Raw genomic sequence first — 27,743 nt, forward strand, 5'->3', positions numbered from 1 at the left:
TTTTTATTGCCTACCTGTTTTCCCCATTTTTGAAAAACTCTTTCCAAATCCTACCATTTCTGCCATCAATTGCCCCATATCTCTTCTTCTCAGCTAAGCTCCTTGAAATAGCCCTCTACATCTAGTGATTTTGCTTCCTCGTCTCTCAATTCTCCAGAATTTCCTGTAGTCTGGATTCAGATCTCAGCATTCAATTGAAATTGCTCTCTCCAAAATTACCAATGATCTCTTGCGAAAGCTAACAACCTTATATCAGTCTTCGGTCTTGATCTCTCTGTAGCATCTGATATTGTCAATCACCTTCTATTCCTAAATACTCTTTCCTCTTGGGGTTTTTGTGACACTGCTATATGTTTCTTTCTTCTCACTTCTCCTTTGTTCTCTCCTTCTCAGTCACCTTTGTAGAATTTTCACCCGTCATGTCCACTAATCACAAATATTCCCAAAGCTCAGTCCTGGAACCTCTTCTTTTCCCCCTATAAACTTTTTCACTTGATGATCTTAGCAGCTTCTATGACTTAATTTATAATCTCTAAGCAAAAAACATCCAAAGTATATTTATAGCCTCAGACTACTGAGATTTAGTCCTATATCACAACCTGCCTATTGGACATTTTAAAAGGAAGGTCCCATCCATATCTTAAATTCAACATGTCAAAAACAGAAGTCATTAACTGTCATCCCAAGCTCTACCTATTTCAAATTTTCCTATTACTGGAGAGATCATAAGAATCCTTTTCCATCATGTGTTCACAATCTCAGTATCATCCTGGACTTCCCACTCTCAATCATCCCACATATTCTTTCAGTTTCCAAATATTGCTAATTTTTTTCAGATAATGATGCAATAAAAATCATATGCAATAAAAGGCCAGGGGAAAATAGACCAAAAATTAATTGGAAATGAAACAATCTAATCCTAAAGAATGAATGGGTGAAACAACAAATCAAGGACACAATCAATAACATCATCTAAGAGAATGACAATAATGAGACAACATACCAGAATTTGTGGGATGCAGCCAAAGCGGTTATAAGGGGAAATTTTATATTGCTAGATGTTTCTTGCATAAAATAGAGAAGAAGAAGATCAATGAATTGGGCTTACAACTAAAAAAGCTAAAAAAAAAAAAAGAACAAATTGAAAACCCTCAATTAAATGCGAAATTTTAAATTCTGAAAATAAAAAGGGAAATGAATAAAATTGAAAGTAAGGAAACTATTGAATTAATAAATAAAACTAAGAGTTGGTTTTATGAAAAAAAAAACAACAAAATAGATAAACCTTTAGTTAATTTGATTAGAAAATGGAAAGAAAAAAAATCAAATTGTTAATCCCAAATATTAATATTTTTTTCTTCACAATCTTTTTTTAAAATCTAATTTCTCTTTTCTCTATTCATGTCACCACTACCTAATTGAGGACATCACCATTTCTCATCTGGATTATTATGCTAGCCTTCTAATTATTGTCCCTGACTCATCTCTCCCTACTCCAGTCTATAATTTTTTCCTAATGGAGGCACTGACCATATCATCCATCCTTCTCAATAAACTTCAATGCCTTCCTGTTGCTTCCAGGATCAAATATAAACTTCTCTGTTTAATATCTAAAGCTCTTTACAACCTGGTCCCTTGCCTTACACATTATTCTTCTCCATTCATTCTACTATTCAACCATATTAGCCAATTTGCTGTTCTTCACAGGAAATGTTCCATCTCCCATCTCCATGCCTTTGCATTAGGTTTTACTATGTTTGGAAAGTTCTCCCTCCTTAATTCTACTTCTTAGAACTCCTGACTTCCTTCTAGACTCATAAAAATGGCCTCTTTTATAGAACTTTCTCAGCTGGTACTCCTGGCTGCCTTAAGGATCTTTCCATCTACTCTGCATGTATATTGTATCTCTGTATGTATCCATACATATATGTTGATTGATTAAGAGAGATTAAAGGTCACATAGCTAGCATATAAAATGGGATTTATTAATTTTATAATTATAAAGTTTTTGACAGTATATATGGATGAGTAATTTTTTTATAACATTATCCCTTGTATTCATTTTTCCAAATTTTCCCCTCCCTCCCTCCCTCTACTCCCTCCTCTAGATGACAGGCAATCCCATACAGCAAAATGGGATTTAAAAGTCAGGTCTCCCCTGATTACAAGTCCAGCCTCCTATAGACTATATTACAGACCACATTGCCTCTTTATTATTTCAGGAATTCTTTCCTTCAAACACATTTAGTTTGGGCTCTTCAGCATTTTAGCATCATTCTCTGACTAGGCTATTCACGATCTGCTATGCTAATTGGGGGTATCTCTTTATTAGCTTAATGTTGGGAACATTTTGAGCCATGATGAGGAAAAAAGTCTGCAAGCAGCAAAAACATATGTCACTGCTAAGATGCTTAGCAAGAAAAGTTCTAAAAATAATAGTGTTTTTCTTAGTATAAATTATAAATATCCGTATTTGGTACACTAACCTTTACCAGGAAAATCCCAGAAAACAAAATCAATTAAAATTTGCTGGGGAAAAAAAAAAGGAAGGAAAAGCTCTAGGCACTGGAATGAATCAAAGGATATCTGCCACTGGTTTAATCACAGATTTGAAGGAATATCCTTTTCTTCAAGGTCTACTAACCTGAAGAACTCCCGAGTGCTTATTTGGGAAGCAATGGGAGTTAGTCATTCACCCACATTTTCCAGACTTTGAAAAATAAAACAGATGAGCCAGAAAATCTAATTTCACTCAAAGCAACAGTTAATACTATACTATAGAGCAAATCAAAGACAAAGAAGTCATAGTCTTCTAAGGATTCTGAAAGTGCAATGAATAAACCACTTACTCAACTATCTATCCTTCTATCCATAGATCCATCCATCTACCCATTTATCCATTCATGTATATATCCATCCATTTAGATATACACACCTACATCTATTCATTCAGGTAATCCATCCATCCATTGCCTTGTTTTCCATCAAAAAGATTTAAAATCCTAGGAAAGAAAGAGGTTATAACTGCTCCTGAAATGAGTTCTCCAACATGTATGTGTGTGTGTTAGATATTCTAATCTCTAACCGAATACATAGATCTAATCTAAAAGTGTGTCACCTATGTTACTGATATCTAGGAGGCTACTATAGCATCCGTGCTATGAGTCACCAAATTCTTACAAGTCCTAATGATCTTATCCTTCCAAAGGCATTTTTCCTTTTTTTTTTATGATTCCAACAACTAAAAATTTAATTATTAGTCTAAATTTCTTGTGTGGGCTAATAAAGAAAGAAGCTCTATTGTCTAAGATTATTTTTGCAAGGAAAGGAAATAAAATTGAATAATGGGAACTTTTATAATAAGATGAATTATCTTGTGGCTCATTTATTTTTTAAAATTATAACTGCTAATTGTAGAAATATTAATTTTACTGAAGCCTTATTCCAAACAGCTTTTTTTCATTTCTTTCCTTCTCCTTCCCCCCTTTTAAGCTGGTTGTATCTATTTTACCCAGGCTGTAAATTCAAGGGCTACTTTGGCCCTAAACACTCTGATCAGGTAATTTAGTGGCACCTCAGTAACCAGAGACTTATCATATTCATGTTGAATTTAGTGAAGACACCCAATTAGCTTCATCTACTGTAGTTCATAGTTCCCAAATGTAAGTTTTGCCAGTAAACACCCTCTCCAGTAGTTGTTATATACATGTACCACCCTGCCTAGCCAGAATTCCTAAAAACAATCACAGGGAGCAAAATAATCTTGTTCTACTGAAATATACTGTATATATTTAAAGCATAACATGAAACAGATGCACTTTTTATGATTGGATAATAAAGCAAAGGTATTCTCAGTGGCAATATTCCCAGTGTAATAAATAAATATATATATATATATGTACATGTTTGTAAAGTTTTAATCAATAGAAACTTTATTAAACCGTGATATAATACAATTGCAAAGTAGTCTTTTACTGAAATAAAAACTTCTTTTAAGATAATTGTATAAGAATGTCTTAGAGAAGAAATGCTTATAATTTATTTTTACAATAAAAAATAACCCCAAAACTTCATTTTCTTCCCTTTACCTTCTTAATAGGGAGGAATAATCAATCAATAATCAATTATTATTTTTGATCATATGGTAAATCAATAAATCTTTATTAAGCTCCTCCTCTGTGCTAGGCACTGAGCTAAGTGCTGGGGATACAAAAAGGCAAAAAACGGTCCCTGCCCTCAAAGAGCTTACAATTGAATGGGAGAGACAACATGAAAATAAATAAATACAAAGCTATCTATAGGAACATCCTAAGGAACTGAATCAGTCTTTATCTTCTTTTTTAATATTATAAATACTACATATGTCTACCCATATTCTCTTTATGGTTGAATAGGATATGATTTCTAAAAGAGAGACAAGAGGAGCATCTTTGGAGAGAATCATTCATAATTCTAGTCTTGACTTCTCTATAATCAGATGCAATGAGATGAAATTTCTCCCTACTTTTGATTTTTCAGGGTTTTTTAGTATTGCAAATAAGTCTCATGAGGCGGATAGACAACATACCTCATTGAAGTCTAGGAGAGCTGTCTGAAGTTGTATGTGGTCATAGTGATGTATTTCATATGGGGCAGGATTTGAAACCAGATCTTTCTGATTTCACATCTAATATTTCTTGTAGCATAAGGTAATATGATTTCTGAGGTGAAAGCTCAAAATGTGGAGGGGATCTCTATGACCAACTAATCATTGAATTCTAAGGTCATCGAGGTAGAGTTGGAATGGGATCTTAAAGGCATTTATTTGACAGATTAGGAAACTGAAACCCAGAGATGTAAAAACAGCTTGCTCCTTGTCACATAAGTAAAAAATTGTCCAATTTTGTGCAATGTAGAAAACAAGAAGTAAGGGCAAAGTGACCATGATTTACTCCTCCTAGAATGGTGACAAAATTAAGGTGGTAGCATCATTCCTGATTCACATCAAGGAGAAACATAGATCATTTCTCAACTCAGGAGTTTCTATTTTTATAGATTTTTAAAATATCATTAAAACATTATTTAAAATGTAAATATACTTTAAAATTTTACATTTATATCTCCATTAAAATTATCTTCTAAATGTTCTGAATTTTCATGAATTCACAAATTCTTAGCACTGAAAGGGACCTTAAGAGTCATCTGAGGAAATCCCCTCTACTAATTCCTAGGAGTTCATCATTCAGCCCTTCTTGAATACATTCTGTGATGAGAAGTTCATATTTCGTGCATTTACATGGCAATTTGTAGAGCTGTTACTATAGCTCAAGGAATCATGGAATAAAATATTTCTTAGGAAGCTTTGATTGAAACAGCATTCATTGTGATTGTGATAGAATAGTCAGGAGTTAACAACCTAATAGAAGAACAATTAAAGTAATAGAAAACTTTGTTATTGATATTCAGTTATTTTAGTTGTATATAGCTCTTCAAGATCCTATATGGAGTTTTCTTGGTCAAGATACTGGAGTGATTTATCATTTCCTTCTCCAATGGATTAAATTACACAGAGATTAAGTGATTTACACAAAGTCATATAGTTTGGGACTGAGGCCAGATTTGAACTCAAATCTTTCCTAATTCCAAGTTCAACATTCTATCTGTTGAACCATTTAGCTGCCTCCATTTTGATAAAGTTAATCATGTAAGTAAAGTATTCTAACTTGACTAAGATCATTGTTGGTCTTGAGTAAATGAGTAAGTGCATTTTCACAAATATATTTGAATATAACTGTTTGTACATTTAACAGTAATCTTCCAAGTGAGTTCACATTTCAATGTCATTAATCTATCAATAAATAGATATTACATGTAAGATACTATGCTAAGCATTGAAGATAAATTATAAAAGTAGGTAAGTCTCTATACCCAAACAATTTAATATCTAGAATAGGACAGAAATATAAAAGGTGAATGAATAATGCAAGGTAATAGGTACCAACAATGTTAGAGAGACAACATGATTAGAGTGACCTGGGGTCAGAAAGACCTACCTAAATTGAGAATCTTGACATATTTAATCTTGAAGGGGTGGGATGGGAGAATAAGAAGAGGGAAAAATTGAGTGTTTGAGTATTGACATGCACAATTTACAAAATGTACCCCTATATATCATCTAGTCTAGCCCTGTAATTGTACATTGGAGAAACTGAGATCCAGAGAGAATTTGTGATTCACTGTCAAAAGAAAAATTGAGATCCAAACCCAAGATTTTTAACTCTTCATAAAGGATTCTTTTTGTCAAAACCATCTATTTCTCATCCTACCATGTTCTGCTTAAACTTCACATCATAAATAATGTTAAGTATAAACATGACCAGTCAAATCCTACTGTATTAAAGCCACTTAAGAGAAAATTGTTGCTTTGCCAACATAGAAACATTATACTCTGGCTCTTTCTGCTCTAATAAATTCTTAGACAAATTTTTTTTCTTCAACTAAGAGGTCATAGGCTATTAGATTTATAGCTAGCAGAAATATCCCCCAGAAAGGCTACCAAGTCCAACACCAGCACCACGCAATTTTGTAGATAAGAACCTATTAAACTAATAAGTATGTGAAATAACATTTGAATCCAAGATTTCCTAATTTTAAGACTCTATTTAGTACCCTAAGCTATGCTGCTTTGTTTCATAATATATTGATTTATTAGCAATCTATCATAACTATATGGAAACCACTGTATTTCTTATTGTTGGCCAAAATTCTTCATTTTGTCTCTACTAAGATGGCCCTAGATCATTTTATTTTACCTACTTTTAAACATAATTTTAAATTAGAAAAAATAAAACAAAAGAATTGTTAATTTTTGTACTTTGACATTTTATACATAATTACCATTTCGAGAAAGTCACTTCTCATCCCTAGTCCTCAGTTTCTTCATTAGTAAAATGAGGTCAGACATCTGACATCTAGGTCCCCTAGCTTTAAAATCCTATGATCCTGTATTAATCAGTATTAAGCCTGATCATGATGATAAAAATAGATTAAAATGACGTCTGCTTTAGGAAATACAGGAACTCTTAGGGGTTTGCAAGGTCTAGTGAAGCAGTTTCCACATGCATATGACCCAAAGAAGTAATAAAGATCTGCTAGCAAAGTCTCTCTCAGTAAGAGTATCAAGTAAGAGTAAGGTCAGTTCAGCCAAACCTCAGATTGATCTCAGTGTCTTTTAGCGATGAGCTAGTACTGCTATTGCTGTTCTTAGTCCCAGGAAATGTATTTGTGCACACACACACATGCGCGCACACGCGCACACATACAAAAACTAGATGTTTAGAAAATACTTGTCTGAAAATTTTAATTAAATTCAAATTAGAAACATATATCATACAGCAATAATTCCACATAGCATTTGAAGGTTGGCAAAGTAATTTACAAATTTCATCTCATCTTTCATCTCAAAATTCAGTTCATGAATTCAAAATTCATCTCATTTCATCACAACTCTAGGTGATATTATATCTTTATATTCCATTTGAGAAAACTGAGGAAGACATTGGTCTTATAGCCCAGGGTCACAGAGTAGCAAATGTCAAAATAGGATTTAAATTCAGGTTTTTCTAACTCCAGGTCCCATGTTCTATCTACTATATCACCAATTTGTCTGAAGTAATGCATGTTGCATTTCTTAATACATAAAATGATACTCAATGATAATGATAATGAAAGTTAATTATATTGCTTTTCTCCCCTATTCCTCTATTGTTATTTTTTAGTAGTTTTAGTCATGCCCAACTCTTGGTAATCCCCACTTGGGGTTTTCTCAGCAAAGTTCATTTTATAGATGAGGAAACTGATGGAAACACAATTAAATGACTTGCCAATGTTCACACAGCTAGTCCTCCCTCACTTAAATCCACTTCATTTGCATGTCATGGCATCAAGTCTCTGATGTCATGGTTCTCTTCCAGATCAAAAGACAAACAACAGTAACAATAAAGATCCTTCTTAGCAATATCATAGAGATAAATAAATCACTTAATCTCTCTGAAACTAAGGTTCACATGATTTGGGTCACAAAAGCTAGATTGACACCAGGACAGCTAGATTTTGGAAGAGGCTATATTAAGAATTGGTATTTTAAAATGAAATTTGTTTAAAGTATATTATTTTAATATATAAAAATATTTTAAATATATAATTGTTTAAAGTATATTAAAGTATCAGTTCTTAATTCTGGGGAAGTGAATTTTTATTTTAATTAATTTTATAGGATTTTTTTTGTCCTACTATTAAGTTTTCGATTCCATTCATAAATAGGGAGAGTCGTTTTTAATGAATTTTCCCCATTTGACATCAATTTTTAGCTTGTCAAATTCTAAGTCAGTTGAAATCGCTATTATCTTGCAATATATGATATGTTGTTCAGTTGTATCTGACTCTTTGTCATCCCAGTTGGGATTTTCTTGGCAAAGATATAGATAGCTTGCCATTTCCTTTTCTAGCTCATTTTGCAGATGAGGAAATTGAGGCAAATGGGCTTAAGTAACTTGACCAAGATCATACAGTTAGTTGTCTGAGGTCAAATTTACAGATGAGGAAACTGATGGAAACACAGTTAAATGACTTGCCAATGGTCATACAGTCAGTCCTCCATAAAGATTGTCTTCCTGACTCCAGCCTGCCCTAACAACAAAGTGGGTTGAAATCTCCATTATCTTGCAATATCTGATATGTTACAATTCATTAAAAAACTAGCATTGATTAGTATAAAAGACCTCACAAGTTCTGTTTTCTTGCCAACAAATTGTTGACAGTTTTCCATTAGAATGAATCCCACGTTGGAAAGGAGATAATGTTTCTTAAAAGATAATCTTAGATGACCTTACAAATCTATTTCCCTCAAATCTGTAAATACATTGAGGGAAAACACCCTGTAAACTCATAAATTTATTGGTTTACTTTCAAATTTCCATTGCTTACTGATTCTGGTTTCTTGGCTTAGTCTTTGTGAATCACTTAAGAGTTCTATTGATTTTTCTAAAAAGCTATAACCTAATATGATATTTTTAAAGTTGCTTTCAAATCTAAATTTCTTTTAATAACGACCTTACTTCATCACTCTTCAGGGCACTCTTCTCAAGACCTCTAAAAATCCAGACAATTAAAAAAAAAAAAAAAAAGATCTAAAATTTTCTTCTAACACGATCTAATCAGAACAATGGCTTGCTCAATCAGAAAGGCATCTATGAATCTGTCTCACAGATTAGGAAATGAGAAGTTAGCAAACACTGATGAAGATTGGAATCAATGATTAGACAGAATAAAAGAAGAGAGATATGGGTTAAAATCCTACCTTTCCTAGCCCTTCAAGTTCTCTCCATTTGAACTTTCTGTGATTTTCAAGTTAACACCTTGGATTTAATCCCAGAGTTGTAGAGAGCCAAATCCTCCAGGTAAGCAATATTCTAGGGAAAGTGAGAGTAAACCAATTCCAATTGGCTTCATTATCTGGAAAAGGTTGCCACAATTAGTTCTGAAAGCAGATGAAATAAAATGGAATCCAACTGAGAGCATCCTTCCTTCCTCTTCTCTGAGAATATACAGCTCAGGAGAGATCCCCTTCCCAGCACTTGACATTAGTAGATATTAAACACTTCCTGGAAAATTAGAAAGCGGGAAGACTCTCAAGTTGACAGCAGAAATTTTCTTTTTCTTCTTAATTTATTAATTTTTGACATCGTTCATCAGTATTTTACAAATATTTATTGAATCTCTAGTCAGAACTCTCAACGGCAGTTTCTTTTTCTTTTTCTTTTTTTTTTTTTAAACAAGAGATCATTAAAAAAAAAAAAAAAAAAAAAAGGTGTAGACAGATCTAAGTGGTATGGTAGATAGGATTTAAAACCTGAGTTCAAATTAGATAGTAGGTATCAAGTCATTTAATTTTTGCCTGCCTTAGTTTCTTCATCTGTAAAATGGGGAAAATAATATCACCTGCCCCCCAGGAGTATATCAATATTCCCTCAGGGAATATCAAATGGGATAATGCATTTTTACAAACCTTAAAGTACTATCTGAGTGCTAGCTAGTATTATTATGTTTAGATTGGGATAATAGTAAGGAAAGATATTTTTCATGTTGTTGAGGGGCAATGTGTATCCCAGGACTTAGAGCTTTTCTCTAAATTCATTTATGAGTATAAATTTCTTTCTTTTTTTGGCTGAGGCAGGGGTTTAGTAACTTGCCCAGGGTCACGAAGCTAGGAAGAGTTAAGTGTCTGACACCACATTTGAACTCAGGTCCTCCTGAATTCAAGGCTGGTGCTCTATCCACTGCGCCACCTAGCTGCCCCTATGATTATAAATTTCAATCAGTAAACAAAACATTGACTTGGTGACTGTAGCCTCAACAAAAGGCCATCGTGGAAGTGTTATAGAGATTCACATCAAAACTGCACTAAAGGCCAAAGATGATGATAAGATATCTTATTTAGTGTAGCAGGTGAGGTTGGCTGCTGGGATCATACATAACATAATTAGCATGGGGGCTGTCTGGACTTTGCTGTGATATCAAGAGGGACCAACATCCAGGGGCATACTTTTTTCAGTGGTTCTCCAACTCATCACCTCCATCTATCATGGTCTTCTAATGACATATAGGGCACCATCATCATCCTGTCTCTTGGCTGCTAGGTTGACACTGTGATTCCCCTTTCCTGGTCCTCTTTATCCCTTCTGAGATTTGGGGAAAGGGGAGGAATATTCAGAACAGACTCTCTGGGAGGTTGTTTTTTATTAGGCTCTATTTTTTAATGATTTGCATAATCTACTAAAAACTAAACTATTCCTAGGCCAAAAATGACAGGCAAGTACCACCTGGAGCTCCAATTATAGATTAAAGAGACAGACACTTGTGTTCTCAGGGGACATGTGTTTATCTCTTCTAACTGGCGTAAATGACCATGGTTTATAACAGAGTAAAGCCAACATTTGTCTTTTCTGGCTGCCTCCTGAGAAAGATGAGAAAGGGCAGTGTGGAGAGGAAAGTACACTGGAATTGAAGTCAGAGGTCCTGAGTTGTGGGCCAGCCCTGACTCAGCCTAGTTCAGTGGTCCAGGTTTGGGACTGGAATGAAATGAGATATACTTAGACCATCTGAAATATACTTACTTAGCCATAGCAGGGAAAGGAAATTCAGTAAGGATACAGTTTTGGTTCAGGAAAGGCATATAACTATAGAACGGAGGGAAGAAAGAGATGGCATTGGAATCAGGAATACTTCAAAATCTTACCTTGCGTCCTGACTGACTGAGTAAGTCACTTAAGTTCTTAAGATTCTTATTCAAACAAGACTCTAAGACTTAGTCAATAAGATGTTTGCTTTAATAGAGAGAGTTTTTTCACAAGAAAACTACCTTCCTCTCTGTGTGTATTTACATATATACATGTGTATATACACATTTATGTATGTATATATGTACATATGCATGTATATGCATTCACATTATATGTTTATATATTAATGTAATATAACTATAGAAAATAAATGTATATACATGTATACATATACAAGATATGTCCATGTATATATGTAAACATGTGTGTGATTTTTTTATTGTATAGTGGTAACATCTAGCGTGTGAAAACTTCCTTTACACATACAAAGTGGCAACAAATATCTTTAGAGAGTAGTTCTGTCTATTGAGAGGTTTAATGCTTGCTCACTCAACCAATATGTGTCAGTCAGGATTCTTTCCACTACAACATATTATTTATCTTTTTGAATAAAGAAAATTATCTATAAAGGCATTCTTTACTTTTTTGTAAATACTGCATAATATAACCAGGTCTTAATTAGTGCAAATAATGAAGTGGTTACATTATTCAAATTCATACTGTGGTACAGTGGGTAGAGCCTAAAGTTAGGAAGACTCATCTTCCTAATTCAAATCAAGCCTCAGACACTTATTAACTGTTTGACTATGCGCAAGTCACTTAATCCTGTCTGCCTCTGTTTCCTTATCTATAAAATGAATGAGAGGAAGAAATGGCAAACTAATATCTTTGCTAAGAAAACTTCAAATGGGATCTTGGAGAGTAAATCACAACAAAAAAACTAATTACTATTTTTACATAACTATAAGACTGTTAGGTGGTGCAGTGGGTACAGCTCTGGGCCTGAAGTCTGAGTAATGGCATTTACTAACTGAACCTGGTCAAGTCACCCTGTCTGCCTCAGTTTCTCATTTGTAAAATGAAAAAGAGAAGGAAATGACAGAACATTTCAGTATCTTTGCCAAGAAAATCCATAATGGGGTCATGAAGAATTGGGCCCAACTAAAAAATTGAACAAAAGAACAAATTATCATATTTTACATAACAATAACTTTAAATGGTGTGAATTCAAATACAAAGGATCCAGCTATCTCATAGATTTTAACTGAAACAGATCTGAGAAGTCACCTAGTCCAGCCCTCTCATTTTACATGAAGCTTCATTGATTTTGCCTAGGTCATAGGACAAATGTCTTGAGCCACATTTGAATTCAGGACTCCAATATTCTTCCCCCTGCATCATGAGGCCTTCCTAAGCCAAGTAGCTTTCTTACATTTTTAGGTTATTCATAGATATAATTCATATATATAAACATATAAGGTAAATTACATTTTTATATAACTTGGAGATTGCCATGTGGGGAAACTTTGTAGATTCTAGTTCTAGTCCACCAGATTCTATCACTTCCAGGATAAATAGGAAATGATGGAGATCTCCAACTTGACCTGAGTCCCAGGGCAAATAGTAGAGAATCTTACTATCTATTGACCTTATCTCCTCTCGTTTCCTCGGTTGGCAAATGAATCCCTGTCAAGCATGACCCAGAAGCTGACCTCACACAACCCAGGCCAGTGTGACAGGCATTCAATCATGAGTCATGTTTCTATAGCCTGATGTAACGGGATCCTGCCAGTGTGCAGCTCTCCCCGGCCCAATAGGGCTCAGGGCTGGATTTCTAGGACAGTAGCCAACTCTCCACCTTAACCCCAAGCATCTCTATAAATGGACATCACTCGGGATTTAGCTAACTGATCATTCCAATTGCTAGTCTTTCGCTCATAACTACAGAAAAACGGCATTTCCCCCCATCCTACCTTCTTTCTTTTTTTCTCCCATGACATATATAATTTTTCTGTGTCCTTCTAAATACTGATCATAGTTGATGATAGTTCAGCTATTAGAATGTCACTACTTGATAATCTTCATTTCTAGTTCTTCCTAGAAAAGCCAAAATGGTTTCAACATGAGCCTTGAGTAAAGCAGAAGAAATTCTGAATTCCTCATCAAGATTAGAAGAAAAAGGCAATAAAGAAATAATTTGGCTAAATTTCATTTTCACTTTGAAAGTAAAGTAAAAGTAAAACCAGATATTGTTATGTTTAAAAACAAAAACAAAACACAAACTAATGAAACAATTTTTTTAACCTGAAGAAGGGATGGAATAAATGAAAACTGGAAGTGACCTCAGATGCCATTAAGCCCAATCTCACTTTACAGATGAGGAAACTGGGGCAGAGAGGTATTAAGATATTATAGAAATGAGGATATAGCTTAGCTCACCAGCATCCCTTTTGGCTCAAACATTTTATAATTCTGATCTGGTTTTATTTCAGCTTACATCTGTGGTTACAAATAGTTTCATTGTTCTCATTCTCTTCCTAAACATTTCCTCATAATGACCTCATGAGACAGGCAGTTATAGTAATGCTTGTATATTATTCTATCTCCTTATAGGTAAAGAAACTAAGACCCAGAAATATCATGTCAGAGCTGAAAATTGAACCAAATTCTCTCAATTCTCTTTCCATAACACTAGGCTCTCTCGGTGAGCAGACAGGGATTTAACATATTTAGCGGATTGTGGGGATTTTGAGGAATATAATCATTCACTAAGAAAAATTCCCTTATATTTTTACACATAAACACAAACACGGGAAATTCCTTCTTTTGATGAATGTATTATTTTTAAATATTCGATTGTAGTGCACAAGTCCAAGGCTATCTTTATGGAGATTTATTTTTTTGAATCTCTTCCTTTCCTTTTGGTCGATTGAGAAGTATTGGAACCATGTTGTTAGTTGGTGGAAGTGGAATAAATGCTATTTCTTCCCAAATATTTAAAGCCAACATTTCCTAAGTTAATATTATCACTTTAGGAAAAACACCCCAACTTATTAATTTACTTCCTAACCTGTAACTAAATCTGTAAAATGGGGCTAATAGTAAGAGCAACTATGTCCCAGGTTGTTGGGAGAATAAAATGTTAATTATAATATTTGTAAAGCACTTCGTAAGTCTTAAAGTTCTATGTAAGGGCTAGCTTTTATGCCCAGATCCTAGCATATAATAGGTGTTCTATAAATACTTCCATGCCTAAAATATTTTCCATCTCCCACCCCATTCTCCCTCTTAGAATCTTTCCTGCTTTTAGCTTTTCCTGTTCCCCTCAAATGTTAGTGTTTTATCCCTAAAATTACTTTTATTTTACATATATAGAGTTATCCCTTCCACAGTGTGACTTTCTCCCTCTTGGTTTCAATGTATTGTGTATTGGCACAAGAAATTAAATAGGAATTTTTGGGGAGTTTTGTGGAAGTCACAGACAGCATGCAAAGTACCATTGATGACACAAAAAGTTTAAAAACTCAGAAATGCAAAAGATATATGTATGGTATTGCATAACATCAACATATTTTATCTTTTAATACCATGATAATTAGTACTTTTTCTCTGGTACAAAGAGAAGGCCAAAAAAATTTATACAGATTTTCCAGTTTGCAGGGTGCACATATGGAAAGGTGTATGTGTACTCTGTACATACACATGTAAGTAAACATGTTGTTTGTTCTCTTTAGCAGGATGCTAAATTTTTGAAAGTAGAGACCATTACATAGGATGATAGAATTAGAGCTGGAAAAGATCTTAGAAGTCATTGAGTTCCAATAGACTTGTGAGGGAAAGAGCCATCCATGTTCAAAGAGAGAACTATAGAGACTAAATGAGGATAAAAACATACTATTTTCATCTTTTCTTGGTATTGTTGTTTGCTTGTTTTTTGTTTATTTCTTGTGGTTTTTTCCCCCTCTTTTGATCTGATTTTTCTTGCACAGCATGATGAAAATGGAAATATTGGAATTAAGGAATTATGGAAATAAGAATTGCACATGTCTAACCTATAGTCGATTGTTTGCTGTGGGGTGGGGAGGGAGAAAAGGAGAAAAATTTGGAACACAGAGGTTTTGCAAAGATGAATGTTGAAAACTATCTTTTGTATGTATTTGGAAAAACAAAAACTACTGCAAAACTCAAAAAAAAAAAGTTACTGAGTTATTTTACAGATGGAGAAACTGAGACCCAGAGAGATTAAATAATTGACTTGCCCACAGTAACAAAGCTAATGATTTCTAAAGTGGCTTTTGAAGCCTTTCTGATTCAATGCCCAGAACGCAATCTTTCTTTCTTTTTTTTTTTTTCCCCAACATTAAATTGTTTCAAATTTATTCAGCCAGAACTTGTCTGTGCTTTTGTTTGTAGATGAGAAGATCCTTCCTTTCTTTTTTTTTTAATATTTATTAATTTTATAATTATAGTTTTTTGACAGCACATATGCATGGGTAATTTTTTTTACAGCTTTATCCCTTGTATTCCCTTCTTTTCCGAATTGTCCACCCCCTCCCCTAGATGACAGGCAATCCCATATATGTTAAACGTGTTACAATATATCCTAGATACAATATCTGTGTGTAAAACCGAATTTCTTGTTGCACGCTAAGAATTGGATTCCGAAGGTAAAAGTAACCTGGGAAGAAAGACAATAGTGCAAACAGTTTACACTCAATTCCCCGTGGGAACGCAATCTTTCTACTAGTTCCTAGCACAGTGTCTGGTACATAGCTTGAAACTGTGATTGGTCGCTTGATCCCGCCTTCAAAGCTACCCTATTGAAAACTCTCACTCATGCTCTCTCTTTATGTTTCAGGCTGTCTGGGTCCTACTTGCCTGGGGGGGAAGAATGGGTCTGGGATGAGGAGAAGCACGGGCCCAGGCGCTCAGTGATAAGGAGAGTCAAACGTTTCCTGAGTGTCCACGAACACCCCGCGAGCCCCGTGAGACGGAGTTACGGGAGGCAGGCCAGCGACAGCTCCATGTTCTTCCCGACCAGCGACCTCAGCCACGTCAGCGGCCTGCTGGACATCCCTCCCAGAAAACGCCCCCGCGCCCCCCGGACCAAGGAGAACCTGAGCCGCGGGGACAGCAGCCCGCAGCACTCCAGCATGGGGGACCTGTCCGTGATCAGGGAAACCAGTCGCACGAGCACACTAAGAAGCCTGACCCCACAATCCAGTGCCAGAACCTCTCCCACCAAAACCCTTCAGATCCCAGAAGTCTTAATCACTTCTCCCGACGTTCCAACGCCCACGTCGGGGGAGAGCTGCCAGCCAAGCCCGCAGCCCTCCGTCTCCGACTCGTTGCTTTCCGAAGTTCGGCCCATTAGAACGGAACAGCCGGCTGAGCCCCACGATTCCAGCCCGCCCCCTTCCCAACCAACTCAGGACATTTCTCCGGAAACCGAAGCCCAGATTCTTGAATTTGCTTTTGAGAGCAGCGCTGAGGACAAATACCCAAAGAGATGGAGCCTCCCGGGATTTCTGGAGTCCAGTCAGGTCTCCCTCTCAGGACTAAGTCCCGAGCCTCAGTCCGAAGCCCCTGAAACTATTCTTTTAATAGACACAGAAACATCCTCGCAGTCCAGTGGAATTAACTTTGTGGCCGCCCCTCAGACTCAACCAGATGTTCATTATTTATTAGAACATCTGGACACCAAAGAAACCGATATCACAGACTTCAATAATGAGCAACCTGAAGCGTCACCAAAAGGAAGGCCCAAAAGTTCTGGGATCTGGTTCTAGCTTAAGATCCTTAAAAAGTTGTCCCTAAACTTAAGAGGTCAACTTACAGATCGTTTTTTAAAAAAAAAAAAAAATGATAATCATCAAAATCAGGATGTCTTAAGATCTATCAAAACCTTGGGAAGGGGGGAAGTCAGAAGAAAAAGAAGAAAATAAGAGAAATCCATCAAGAGCCATTTATTAAGTTCCTATTGAGTACGAGGCACTGCACCAGCTGCTGGGGATACTAGCATTTTTAGCAAAAACAAATATGGTTTATCATAGAATTGTTTCCATAAAAGTTACCCAGGGTTCAGTATCAAAGCTTTCTAATCAAAGAATCTGTCCAAACAAAAGAACACAAAACACTTGCCACCCTTCTTTTATATCATGTCCTTACATTGGCTTTCTACTGCTCCTTATAAAGACAGGAAAGTAGATTAACTTCTCAACATCCCTCCCTACCATGGCTCTGGGTATCAGAGGTGCTATCAACCTAACCAGACCATCTTGTAGTTTAAGCTTTATTCTTATCTCACCCACATTGTCTCCTAGCTGTCCCAAAATAATAAATTACACCTAAATGGAATCATCGGAGTCTGTAAAGAAGCTACCTGTGTGACCTGAAGCAAAGCACTTAATATTTTATGGCCTCTGTTTCCTTAGCTGTATAATTTGTGTGTCAAACTAGATGATCCCTAAGGTTTTTTCCATTTCTAAATCTATTATCCTCTTATCTATAATCTTCTTACTGCTTAGTACCTGATTCATTGTTCATCTGTATTCTTCTTTTTCTTCTGCATCTACATTCAAAGGAAAATACATTTCTAGTGATTTTTCCCCTACAATTTCCTTCTTTATTTTGAGATCTTTTTGTTTTTTCAACTTTTACTCTCCTTCTTTCATTCTCCCTTGTTGCTCTTTTATAGCCTTGATCTTCTCTCTGGATCTAGGAAACTTTAAATCTGTCCTCTGCTGGATCCATTTTCTTTCACATTTTGGTATTATTTATTTCTCTCTGTTACTTATTATGTTCTTAGGAATTAGGAGGAAAAGGAGCTTGTGCCTGTGATTTCCAGATGAGAAAAATTTCTCTATTGGTGTTACTTAGCACCTACTTTTCAATTTATATTCTTAAAGATCCCTGAGACCTTAAGTCACTTGCCCAGGGTCACACAGATGGGACTGGAATTCAGATCTTCCTGGCTTCATAGCTGGCCAAGCTGCCCCTCCTATATTGTGTTGTTAAGGGTAATAATTATAACAAATGTAATAAAGACTGGACTTGTGATTTCAGTAGTGAACTTCTTACAATGTAATCAGTGTGAAAGGGAACTCTGTCTGATGTGAGAAAACTTCCTTTCCTAATACAGGCAATGGTATAAGATCTCCCCGATGAAGAAACTCCTACAAATGCAGCAAATCAGAGGGGGAAACTCCTTCTTTATCAGTGCATGTGAGCATCCTTTCTGCAATTTATAGCCTTGAACATCAAAAAGTTACATTACATTAAATTAATTACACATTACACTATGCTGCCTTATAATAGTATTAATAAGTAATAACACAGCCTCATTACTGTATAATCTAATTTCACAGGTCTAATTTCCCCCCCTCCAAATTCCAAGACAGAGATATAGAAGTCAGTGGCCAGTTACTATCTACTTATATACTACACAATTTCTTATTGGTTCTACTCTTTGGTCTTAAATGCTAAAAGGAAGCTAGCATCAATTAAAACCTTTTTTTTTTTTTTCCCCAGGAACCATGAGGGAAAAACCCTACATTTTGGGGACATAATTTTCCTCCAGAATTTAGAATAGGATTCCCAGTCATCCAGTTACATGGGACCACTTACTGCTTTTACTGAGCCTGATTCTATGGTCCACTATCAGCACTTTTGGTGATTATATTAGCACAGAGAGATAGAACCTCCCTGTAGTACCACAAAAGAGAGTAGAAGAGCTAAAATTCTCTAGGATTCAAAGCCAGGCGTTCTGACTCCAAATCCAATAGTCTGTTTTAAAATTTAGTTAGTTAGGCCAAAAATGATATTTACTCAGTCATTTCAGTTACATCTCCCTCTTTGTACCCTGTTTGGGGTTTTCTTGGCAAAGAAATTAGAATAAAAAGTGTCTTTTCTTCTCTAGCTCATTTTACAGATGAAGAAACTAAGGCAGACAAAGTGACTTGTTCAGGGTCACACAGCTAGCAAGTGTCTAAGGCTGGATTGAACTCAGGTTTTCCTGACTCTAGGCCCAATACTCTATCCACTACACCACGTAGGTGTCTAAAGATAGTAAATTACACCTAAATGGAATCATCATAGTTTGTGAAGAAGCTACTTGTGTGACCTGGAGCAAACCACTTAGCACCTTGTGATCTCTATTTTTTTATATATATAATTTGTTTGTCAAACTAGATGATCTCTAAGGTTCTTTCCATTTCTAGATTTATTATCCTCTTATCTTATAATCTTCTTACTGCTTAATACCTGCTTCACTGTTTGCCTCTGTTTTCTTCTGCATCTGCACTCACAGAAAAATGCATTTCAAATTTTCTTGTATCAAAATTGATAGAAAATGTGTCAACCTTTTTTCAGAAATGGTCTCCCACATCAGCCTCCCATTTTTTCCTTTTTCTGAAGACAGGATGAGACAGATTCTGAGCCCATTTAGGAAACCATCTCAGAATTTAGTTTTTCATTTGTCTGAGAACAATGTCTGTCTCAGTTGATATGGTGTCCTTCTCCATTTCAAACATTTAGCTGGTTTTTCATTGTCTTCCTTTTAGCCCCAGCATCTTATTATGTACTTCCAGAGCTCTGGAAACTTCAACCCTTTCAGTACTGACTCACATGTGCTTGGAATCTAACCAGCAAAAACTCAGCTATGCTTTCCATGTTGACTTTGTGCCCAAACAAAAGAATTTGGTGAGATCTATTTGGCACATCCTATTATACTCCCAAGTACCAGTGACTGGTGCTCCTTAGCCTTGCACTGGAAGTGTGAAGCCAGAATTCCACAAGGTGTGATACCATTTATTCTATTTCTGAATCCTAAGTTTAATTTTTCATTAAAAATAGAATAATAGAAACCCAACCTGAATCATTAGAAATGTATCTTTGCATTTTAATACTGGAATAAGATACTTCCTTTTCAATATTTTTATTTTCTCTCTTTTCTTCATTCTCCAGACAAATTGTCCCCTCCTTCACATTTCCCCCCCTAAAACTTGGTCACTATCAAAATACCTTAATTCGGTGGTCACCATATAATTTTGTTTTTGATATCCCCTGGGAAAAGTTGCAACTCCAGATATGGTATCTCCTTTGTTCTTTAAACCTTCTCATTTTCCAGTCTTAGAAACACTTTATTCCGAAGTCTTTTCCAATTTTCTTATAGTATTTGTAAACTTCTTACTGACTTCTGAAGTTCATTTTTTCTTTTGGCATTTCATTTTTCCTTTTCAGCATTTGACTTATCATTACTATTTTTCACCACTTCTATCATTCATCACAGAAATCCAGATCCTTAATAACATAGGACTATTCATACAAAAAGATTTTTGTATCTAAAGGAGGGAGATTGGGAATTCACTTGAAGTGAGGTAAGGAATAACACCATATAGAGAAAGGCAATGCAGCTAACATGCTCAAGGTTACTGCAGGAGAGCAGGATACAGGGCCAAGAGGATATGACCACTTGAGGAAAGAAGTACATCTTGGCACCCTCTAAATTTTAGCACTTTGAAGTCTAGTCCAAGTTGCTCCACCCTAGTTACAGCTCTGCTTCTACTCATCCAACTCAGCTTCCTTCTATGTCCCATTATTTGCCCCTCAATGGGGCTAAACCATGGTAAAATTTTAATGTTATCACCATTAATTTGTCTAGAGATAGATCCCAATTGGTTTATTTGAACACCTAATCTCACAACACTTTACTCCTCAGATAAGTAGAAATAATAAAGTATATCTTCAAGAAAGCTAAGTAATGATCAAATTCCAACTATTCCTCCCTTTGTCAGAATCACTCTCATTGATAGTAAATATTTATTGAATTTTATTAGTAAATCTTTGTTGAATTCTTGTGCAGGGCACAAGGTTAGATACCAATGAATTACACTTAATACTGGCAAGGATTTAAAATCATTTTATTCATTTAAAAGTCTTCTAGTTATTTCCTTCCCATCTTTGTTAGCTCCCTGAGTCCTAAGTGAAGCTATATTGGGAAGCATCTACTTATCCACTGGTGTGGCCATTGAAGACATGACAGACCAAATCATAAATATCAGGATTGCTCTCTCATTGCAAGATCCTCTAGATTCTAGGGAGAGAATATATAGATCAGTAAGGAGGGAAAGTAAAATCTATTGACTAGATAAACAGGTCCTTTAGCAAGGATGGAACTGGTTGGTTGATAGCAACTTCTGTGGGAATTTTCCCATCCATATATCCTTTTTTTTTTTTGGTAGCCAGCTGTCCCCTGGCAAGTTGAAGCAAAATAATTAAAGCCCTTATATGAGTTAAGGATAACAATATGGGAAGACTGGAAAAAATAAACTGGACAAATAACTAAATTCTATTTGCAGTCATGGTATATATGCAGGCTGTGATATAGAATTTCTTCCTCTTTATCATATTACAGTTGCTGTCATGACACATTTTAAGACTCAAAATCATGAGCCAGAGAACCTGGATCCTTGAAGATTCCCAATTACAGGACTCCTAGAAACCGTCCTCTGGATGATATTTGAAATGTTATTGAGATCATAGCTATAGTTGTCTGAAATTATAGTAAATGGCAATGATGGGAAGGAACAGAATAATGCCTCTTAAGCACATACAACTTAACTTGTGTCAAGAAATGACAGCACTCAAACTGCTGCTGAAAAACTGATAAATGTATGCCTTGTTTTGGACCAAATAAACAAAACTGGTATTACTTACTTTTATTGAAAGAATTCATTTTAGAAGTGGTTGGTATGGTGCATGAATCAATCTCAAGGGGGGCCTCAGGTTCAGAATACATAATGAATAAGTCTTCAGTTATGATAGTGCTCAAGTGCTTTACTAAGATACAAGAACATTAGCAATCAAGATGATGTGATGAAAATTGGACATGTTTGTGGTCAGATTTAGTTCTGTGGCTTCCCTTATTTCCTCATAGAAGCCAAAATCCTAGGGCCTCACAGCAGCAGCCCATGGGAAGGGGAGCTATCTCCCATAGGAAGATAAGATTCTCCAGGTCAGAAGAGCAATGTTTTTATTTCTCCATGTGCTGAATTTCTAGTAAACTTGAATCTTTAGGACATTGTAAAATATCTCAGAACTTTCCCCTCCTCTATTTTTATAATCCTACTTTTTACATAATTAAATTTGCATTGCAAGCTTCCCTAGAGTATGTATGTCTTTATCCAAATTATATAAAAACAGTAATGATTTAAAAGGAGATTGCAATAGGGCCTGCTCAAAGCCCATTATAATAGATTGCTCAACAAGCCAAGAAAATTTATAAGATGTCAGACCACTGGCAGAGATCGCAAGAGTAGACTTAGATATTTCTTAGGTATTATAGCTAAAGGAGCAGGATTAGAAGGCAGAGCAAGGTACAGCAGATATGAGCTATGTCAGCTTTCTCCTCTCTTCCCCACCATTTCTTACTCTTCAGATTGCTGATTAAAAGCCTAAAAATCAAGAGATTGAATCTGTAATTTTATTTCTATGAAAATCCTCCCAGGGGAAGAAACTCTTTCTAACAATTCAGGCGAGCATCTTCTTTACAACCTATAGTCTTTTTAAAAATTTTGAATATAATTTTATTTTTCCAAAATACATGCAAAGATAGTTTTTAATACTCATCTGTGCAAAACTTGAGTTCCAAATTTTTCTCTCTTTTTTCCCTCTCTCCTTTCCCAACGCAGCAAGCAATCTGATATAGATCAAACACAATCAATTCTTCTAAATTTATTTATATATTCTCCATGCTGTGGAAAAAAAAAAAACACAAGCAACAAATAAAAACAATAACAAAAAGTGAAAATTCTATGCTTTGATACACATTCAGTCTTCATAGTTCTTTCTTTGGATTCAGATGGCACTTTCCACCATAAGTCTATTGGAATTGCCTTGAATCATTGCAACCTATAGTCTTAAAGAGTGACAGATCCCTAAAAGATTAAGTAACTTGCTTAGAGACATTAAGTGTTGGTCAGAGATAGGATTATGAAACCAGGTCATCCTGCCTTTAAGTCAACTGTCTATCTGAGAGCTGCCAAATATATACGATGTAATAGAAGATTCCAAAGCAATATAAGATAGGGGGAAAAAGAAATAATGGAACCTCATAAGGCCTGACCATTCCATCATTCAATGAAAGGCCATTCTTTTGATCCCCTTACTTCAGTCCAACATTTCCCTAACTTTCTGTCTTTTCTTTAGACTTATTCTTCTCTTTGGGTACCAAATACAACCCACCAGTAAGATATCCTATTGATCCAGAATCCATGAACTTCTTTTTTTATTATTATTATAGCTTTTTATTTACAAAACATATATATGGGTAATTTTTCAACACTGACTCTTGTAAAAACTTCTGTTTCAACTTTCCCCCTCCTTCCCTCCACCCCCTCTCCCCTAGATGACGGATAGTCTCATACATGTTAGATATGTTAAAGTATAGTCAAATACAATATATGTATACATATTTATATAGTTATCTTGTTGTACAAGAAAGATCGGATTTTGAAAGAAGATAAAAATAACCTGAGAAGAAAAAAACAAAAATGCGAACCATAACGGAAAGAGTGGAAATGTTATGCTGTGGCCCATATTCATTTCCCAATGTTCTTTCTCTGAGTGTAGCTGGTTCTGTTCATTACAGATCAATTGGAACTGATTGGATCCTCTCATTGTTGAAGAGAGATATGTGTGAACTTTTTTTAAAAAATATTTTGATGTATATTTTAATATAGTTGGTTTCCTTTGTAATCCTCTATTTTATTTTGTGCATTTGAAAGTATTATTTCTAAAAACAGATCCATAGACTTTATCAGACTTCCAAAGGGATCCATGATAACAAGAAGTTTAATAATGTATGCTCTAAATATTCTTTGTAAAAAAGCACACTCAGAACAGACCATATCCTTTATCAGACTGGGCTTAAATAGTAGCAGTGAAACATTTGGTATCTTTTGCCAAAGAAGGAACTGAGAAGGTGTTAGATCAGTAATAATGTCCCACCTGACTGTGTCTGTAATTAGACTGTTCTCCTTTTCAATCATCATTTTTATCTCAGGTGAAAATTCTCCTAATTAGGACTCTGATGTTAACACATTCTATACTGCCATCTCAGCAGGTATTAGTATTATCAACATCATCATTCCATGTTTTCTGTGCAAAAAGCAGCAATCATTATTAGAAAATGTCTTACGGTGGAAAATGGCTCCATTGTTCCAATGGAAGTCATTCACCACATTGGTGCAAGTCAATGCAAGAAGCTGGAGTGGGGGATGGGGAGGAAAAGGGATGATGATGGTTTTGAAGAAAGAAGAGGAAGAGGAGGAGCAGAAGGAAGAAGAAGAAAAAAAGGAGGAGGAGGAGAAGAAGATCTTCCACATTCATATTATTTTTTCAGCTGATGAAACACTTGATCATGACAATGACCTTGTGAGGCAGCTGCAACTGTTGTCACTATACCCATTTTACAGGTAAAGATCATAAATAAATAAATGAAAGGATCATAAATATAAAATTGGAAGGTTCAATCTCCTTGTTAAATGACTCATTCAGTTCACATAGACTGAAGTTCAGAATATTAATGATTTGCCTAAAATCACCATAGCTGGTAACTATGGATTATAACCCATCCCTTTCTCCAAGGGGACCATGCCCTCAGGGAGGTGATTCTGTGACATGCAAGTGAGCTGGATTTCATCGAGGGAGGGCTAGGCAAGGTCACCTGCCTCCCTTTTCCCTCCAGAGCCATCTGGGTCCAAAGACCAGATAGGGATCAGTATGATTGAAGATGTCCCCCGGATGCAGGGGGAGACCTTGACCTTTTTAAGCTAAGGTTTTAAACAGGTCTCAGTTTGACCAAGTCCTCACCCATTCAGTGATTAAGGATGATAGAAACTGAAGCAAAATAAATATCCAGGACTATGGTTCAAGAGAATGATTAGTGTTTGGAAGATAGGTGGGGGAACGTAATATCCCAATGTCAAGCACAATGCTAAGTAAAAGTGAAAAGCAGGAGTTCATGACCCTCTGAACTGTATTATATTTGGAAATTCTCCAAATTGAGGAAAAGATGAGCTTAAGCTCCTAACTAGGAAAATATTTAAATAAAAAAAATTTCTCAATGGTTTCCTAGTTCTGGTCTCAACTACTTTCTAAAGTGTCTAAAAACATTAGGCAAGAAGATAGTCACTAAAATGGCCTTAGTTTTGAGTATAAATTCTTAACCTTTTTTAGAGTCCAAGACCCCTCTGAAAATCACAGAAAGTCTGTGACTCCTTCTCAGAATCATGTCCTCAATTGGCTTCTTATGAATTTAATAATAATTATTATTATATGTATACACACACAGTTATTATACCTTCCATATTATGATTTTTCCCTTCAGGTTTCAATATATCACAAGTCAGCAGAAGAAATTAGATGGAAATTTTGGGAGAGTTTTGCAGAAACTGCAGGTGATATATGAAGGCCAGGAAATGACACAGAAAAAGTTGTTTACACATGCATATAAATAAAATTTTAATTTATGCTATATTTTTATGAGCTGCTGGGTGGTACCATTTCCTGAATTCAAGGGCTTCAGGCACTAGCTATATGACACTGGAGGAGCTAATTAACCCTGTTTGCCTCAGTTTCCTCATCTATAAAATAAAGTAGAGAAGGAAATGGCAAGCCACTCCAGTATCTTTGCCAAGAAAACCCCAAAAGAGTTCATAGTCTGACACAACTGAAAAAGTAATTGAACTAGAATTTTCATTGCAACTAGACTAAATGTCATTTCATCTATTCAGCTGAAAAGTCTTACCTATTCCATAAAACGGGTGATATCAGAAGAGCTTACTGTCATCTACTTTGGTCCAGGCATGTAATTTAACTGCCAAAAGAATTAAGGTTAGAGAGGGCAGGAAATTTGCTCTGGTTCACACAGTTAGCATGTGTCAGAGGAATCATTTGAACCCAAGTCCTCTGGACTCCCGAATCCAGCTCTCTATGCAGAGTCCCACATTGCCTCTTAACTGTGAAATAGTCTAGTCTCTTTAATTAGCACCTTCACAAGCATCTTGAGGCTGAAAGAGAGGGCTGTTGAGGTCAAGGTAGAAGGAACAAGTTAAGCTGTGGAGTGAAGCTGTGGAGTGAAGCTGTGGTTAAAGAGAAAAATGCCTTTTGAGTGCAGAAGAGGTAAAACAAAGAGGTCATTGCACCCTTAGCTCCTGTAAGAACTTTGCTACCAAAAAAATTAAACTTAAATTAAAAATTTTTTAAATTAAAAAAGAAAAAGAACTTTTTTGTTATTTTAGATCTTGGGAAGTCCTGCACAGGACTGCATTTTAGGCTCCCCAGAGATCCATACTATCCATGGTACATCACTATTAAACCATCTCAATTATTTGTTTGAGAACTAGAGTTTTGATGAGACAATCGTCTGCAAAACCTTGCAGTGAGCAGAGATGCTATTCAGCTTCCAGGCCATCGGGAATACAGGATGATATTGCTGTGTCACTCCAATGGAGTAACCACAGAGCCCTTCTGGCTTGGCAAGTCTCTTGAATTAGCTGCAGCTGCTATGAATGATTTCAGTCTTGTCTAAATTGTTGCCCCTGGCATGGACAAACTGAAATTCTCCTGCTGTCCCCATCCATCAACCTTGAAAGGCATCAATCACTCAAGTTGGCATCTGTGGACAGAAAGGCTTATTAGTAAGACACTAAGCGATAGAGTCAGGAGAAGAAGCAGTGTATAATTAAAAAGGATGTTTTCACATGTTTAGGAAAAGGGCAAATCACTGAAAGGAGAAAAAAAAGACCACTAAAAATAGAACCTAAAGAGCAAGAAGATTTTTATATCACTAAAAATAAAATAAAATAATATTTTTAAAGTATAGGATTGTTGTCCAAAAATGACTAGGTTTTGACTAATATGGATATGTATTTTACATGATTGAAAATATATAACCTGTATCAAATTTCTTACCATATTAGGGAGAGAAGAGGGAAGAGAGGTAGAGAGAAAATTTGGAATTCAAAATTTTATTTTAAAAATATCAGGAAAGAAATGTAAAAAAAAAAACCCACAGCTCTATAATATAAACCCTACTTAATACTTTATTTATTTATACATTCATCTATTTATTTGTGTGTTTGCTTGTCTATTTAGTATGGAGTAGTCCAGACTAGCAATTTCACTATTGTAGAGAATCCTTGCATAAAATGATTTACCTATGCAGGAAGCAACTCACAAAAAAATTAAATGACTTGCCCTTGGTCATACAAATATTATATTAAGGATATTAGAGGCAATAGAATCCAGTGAAAAGAATATAGCTTCTGTAATCAGGAGAAGTCAGTTCCAATTCTACGTATGATGCTTATTACCTTTGGAACTTTAGGCAAATTCCTTTGACATTCCTTAGTTTTTCATTTATAAAATGAAAACATTGAATTATACAAATCAGGAGTTTTATATTGACTTGGGGTCCATGAACCATTAATTAGATTTCAGAGATTTGTGAATTTGTATTTCTTAAAAATATATTTTGATAAGTATATTTCAATATAGTTTGTTTTCTTTATTTTTTCTATT

The 27,743-nt window shown here is 35.4% G+C and overlaps 1 protein-coding gene across 1 annotated transcript in view; it reads left to right on the top strand.

Moving 5' to 3' along the window:
• BEST3 (bestrophin 3) overlaps positions 1–17,533 on the top strand; it is a 45,662-nt gene extending 28,129 nt beyond the window's left edge. Inside the window, exon 9 of the mRNA XM_074267263.1 lies at positions 16,018–17,533. Within this exon, the coding sequence (XP_074123364.1) occupies positions 16,018–16,948 (931 nt within the window). The 3' untranslated portion in view covers positions 16,949–17,533. The remainder of the gene's footprint in view (positions 1–16,017) is intronic.
• Positions 17,534–27,743: the final 10,210 nt, after the last annotated feature.

Source organism: Sminthopsis crassicaudata, chromosome 5 (assembly GCF_048593235.1).
Source record: "Sminthopsis crassicaudata isolate SCR6 chromosome 5, ASM4859323v1, whole genome shotgun sequence".
NCBI classification, from domain to species: Eukaryota; Metazoa; Chordata; class Mammalia; order Dasyuromorphia; family Dasyuridae; genus Sminthopsis; species Sminthopsis crassicaudata.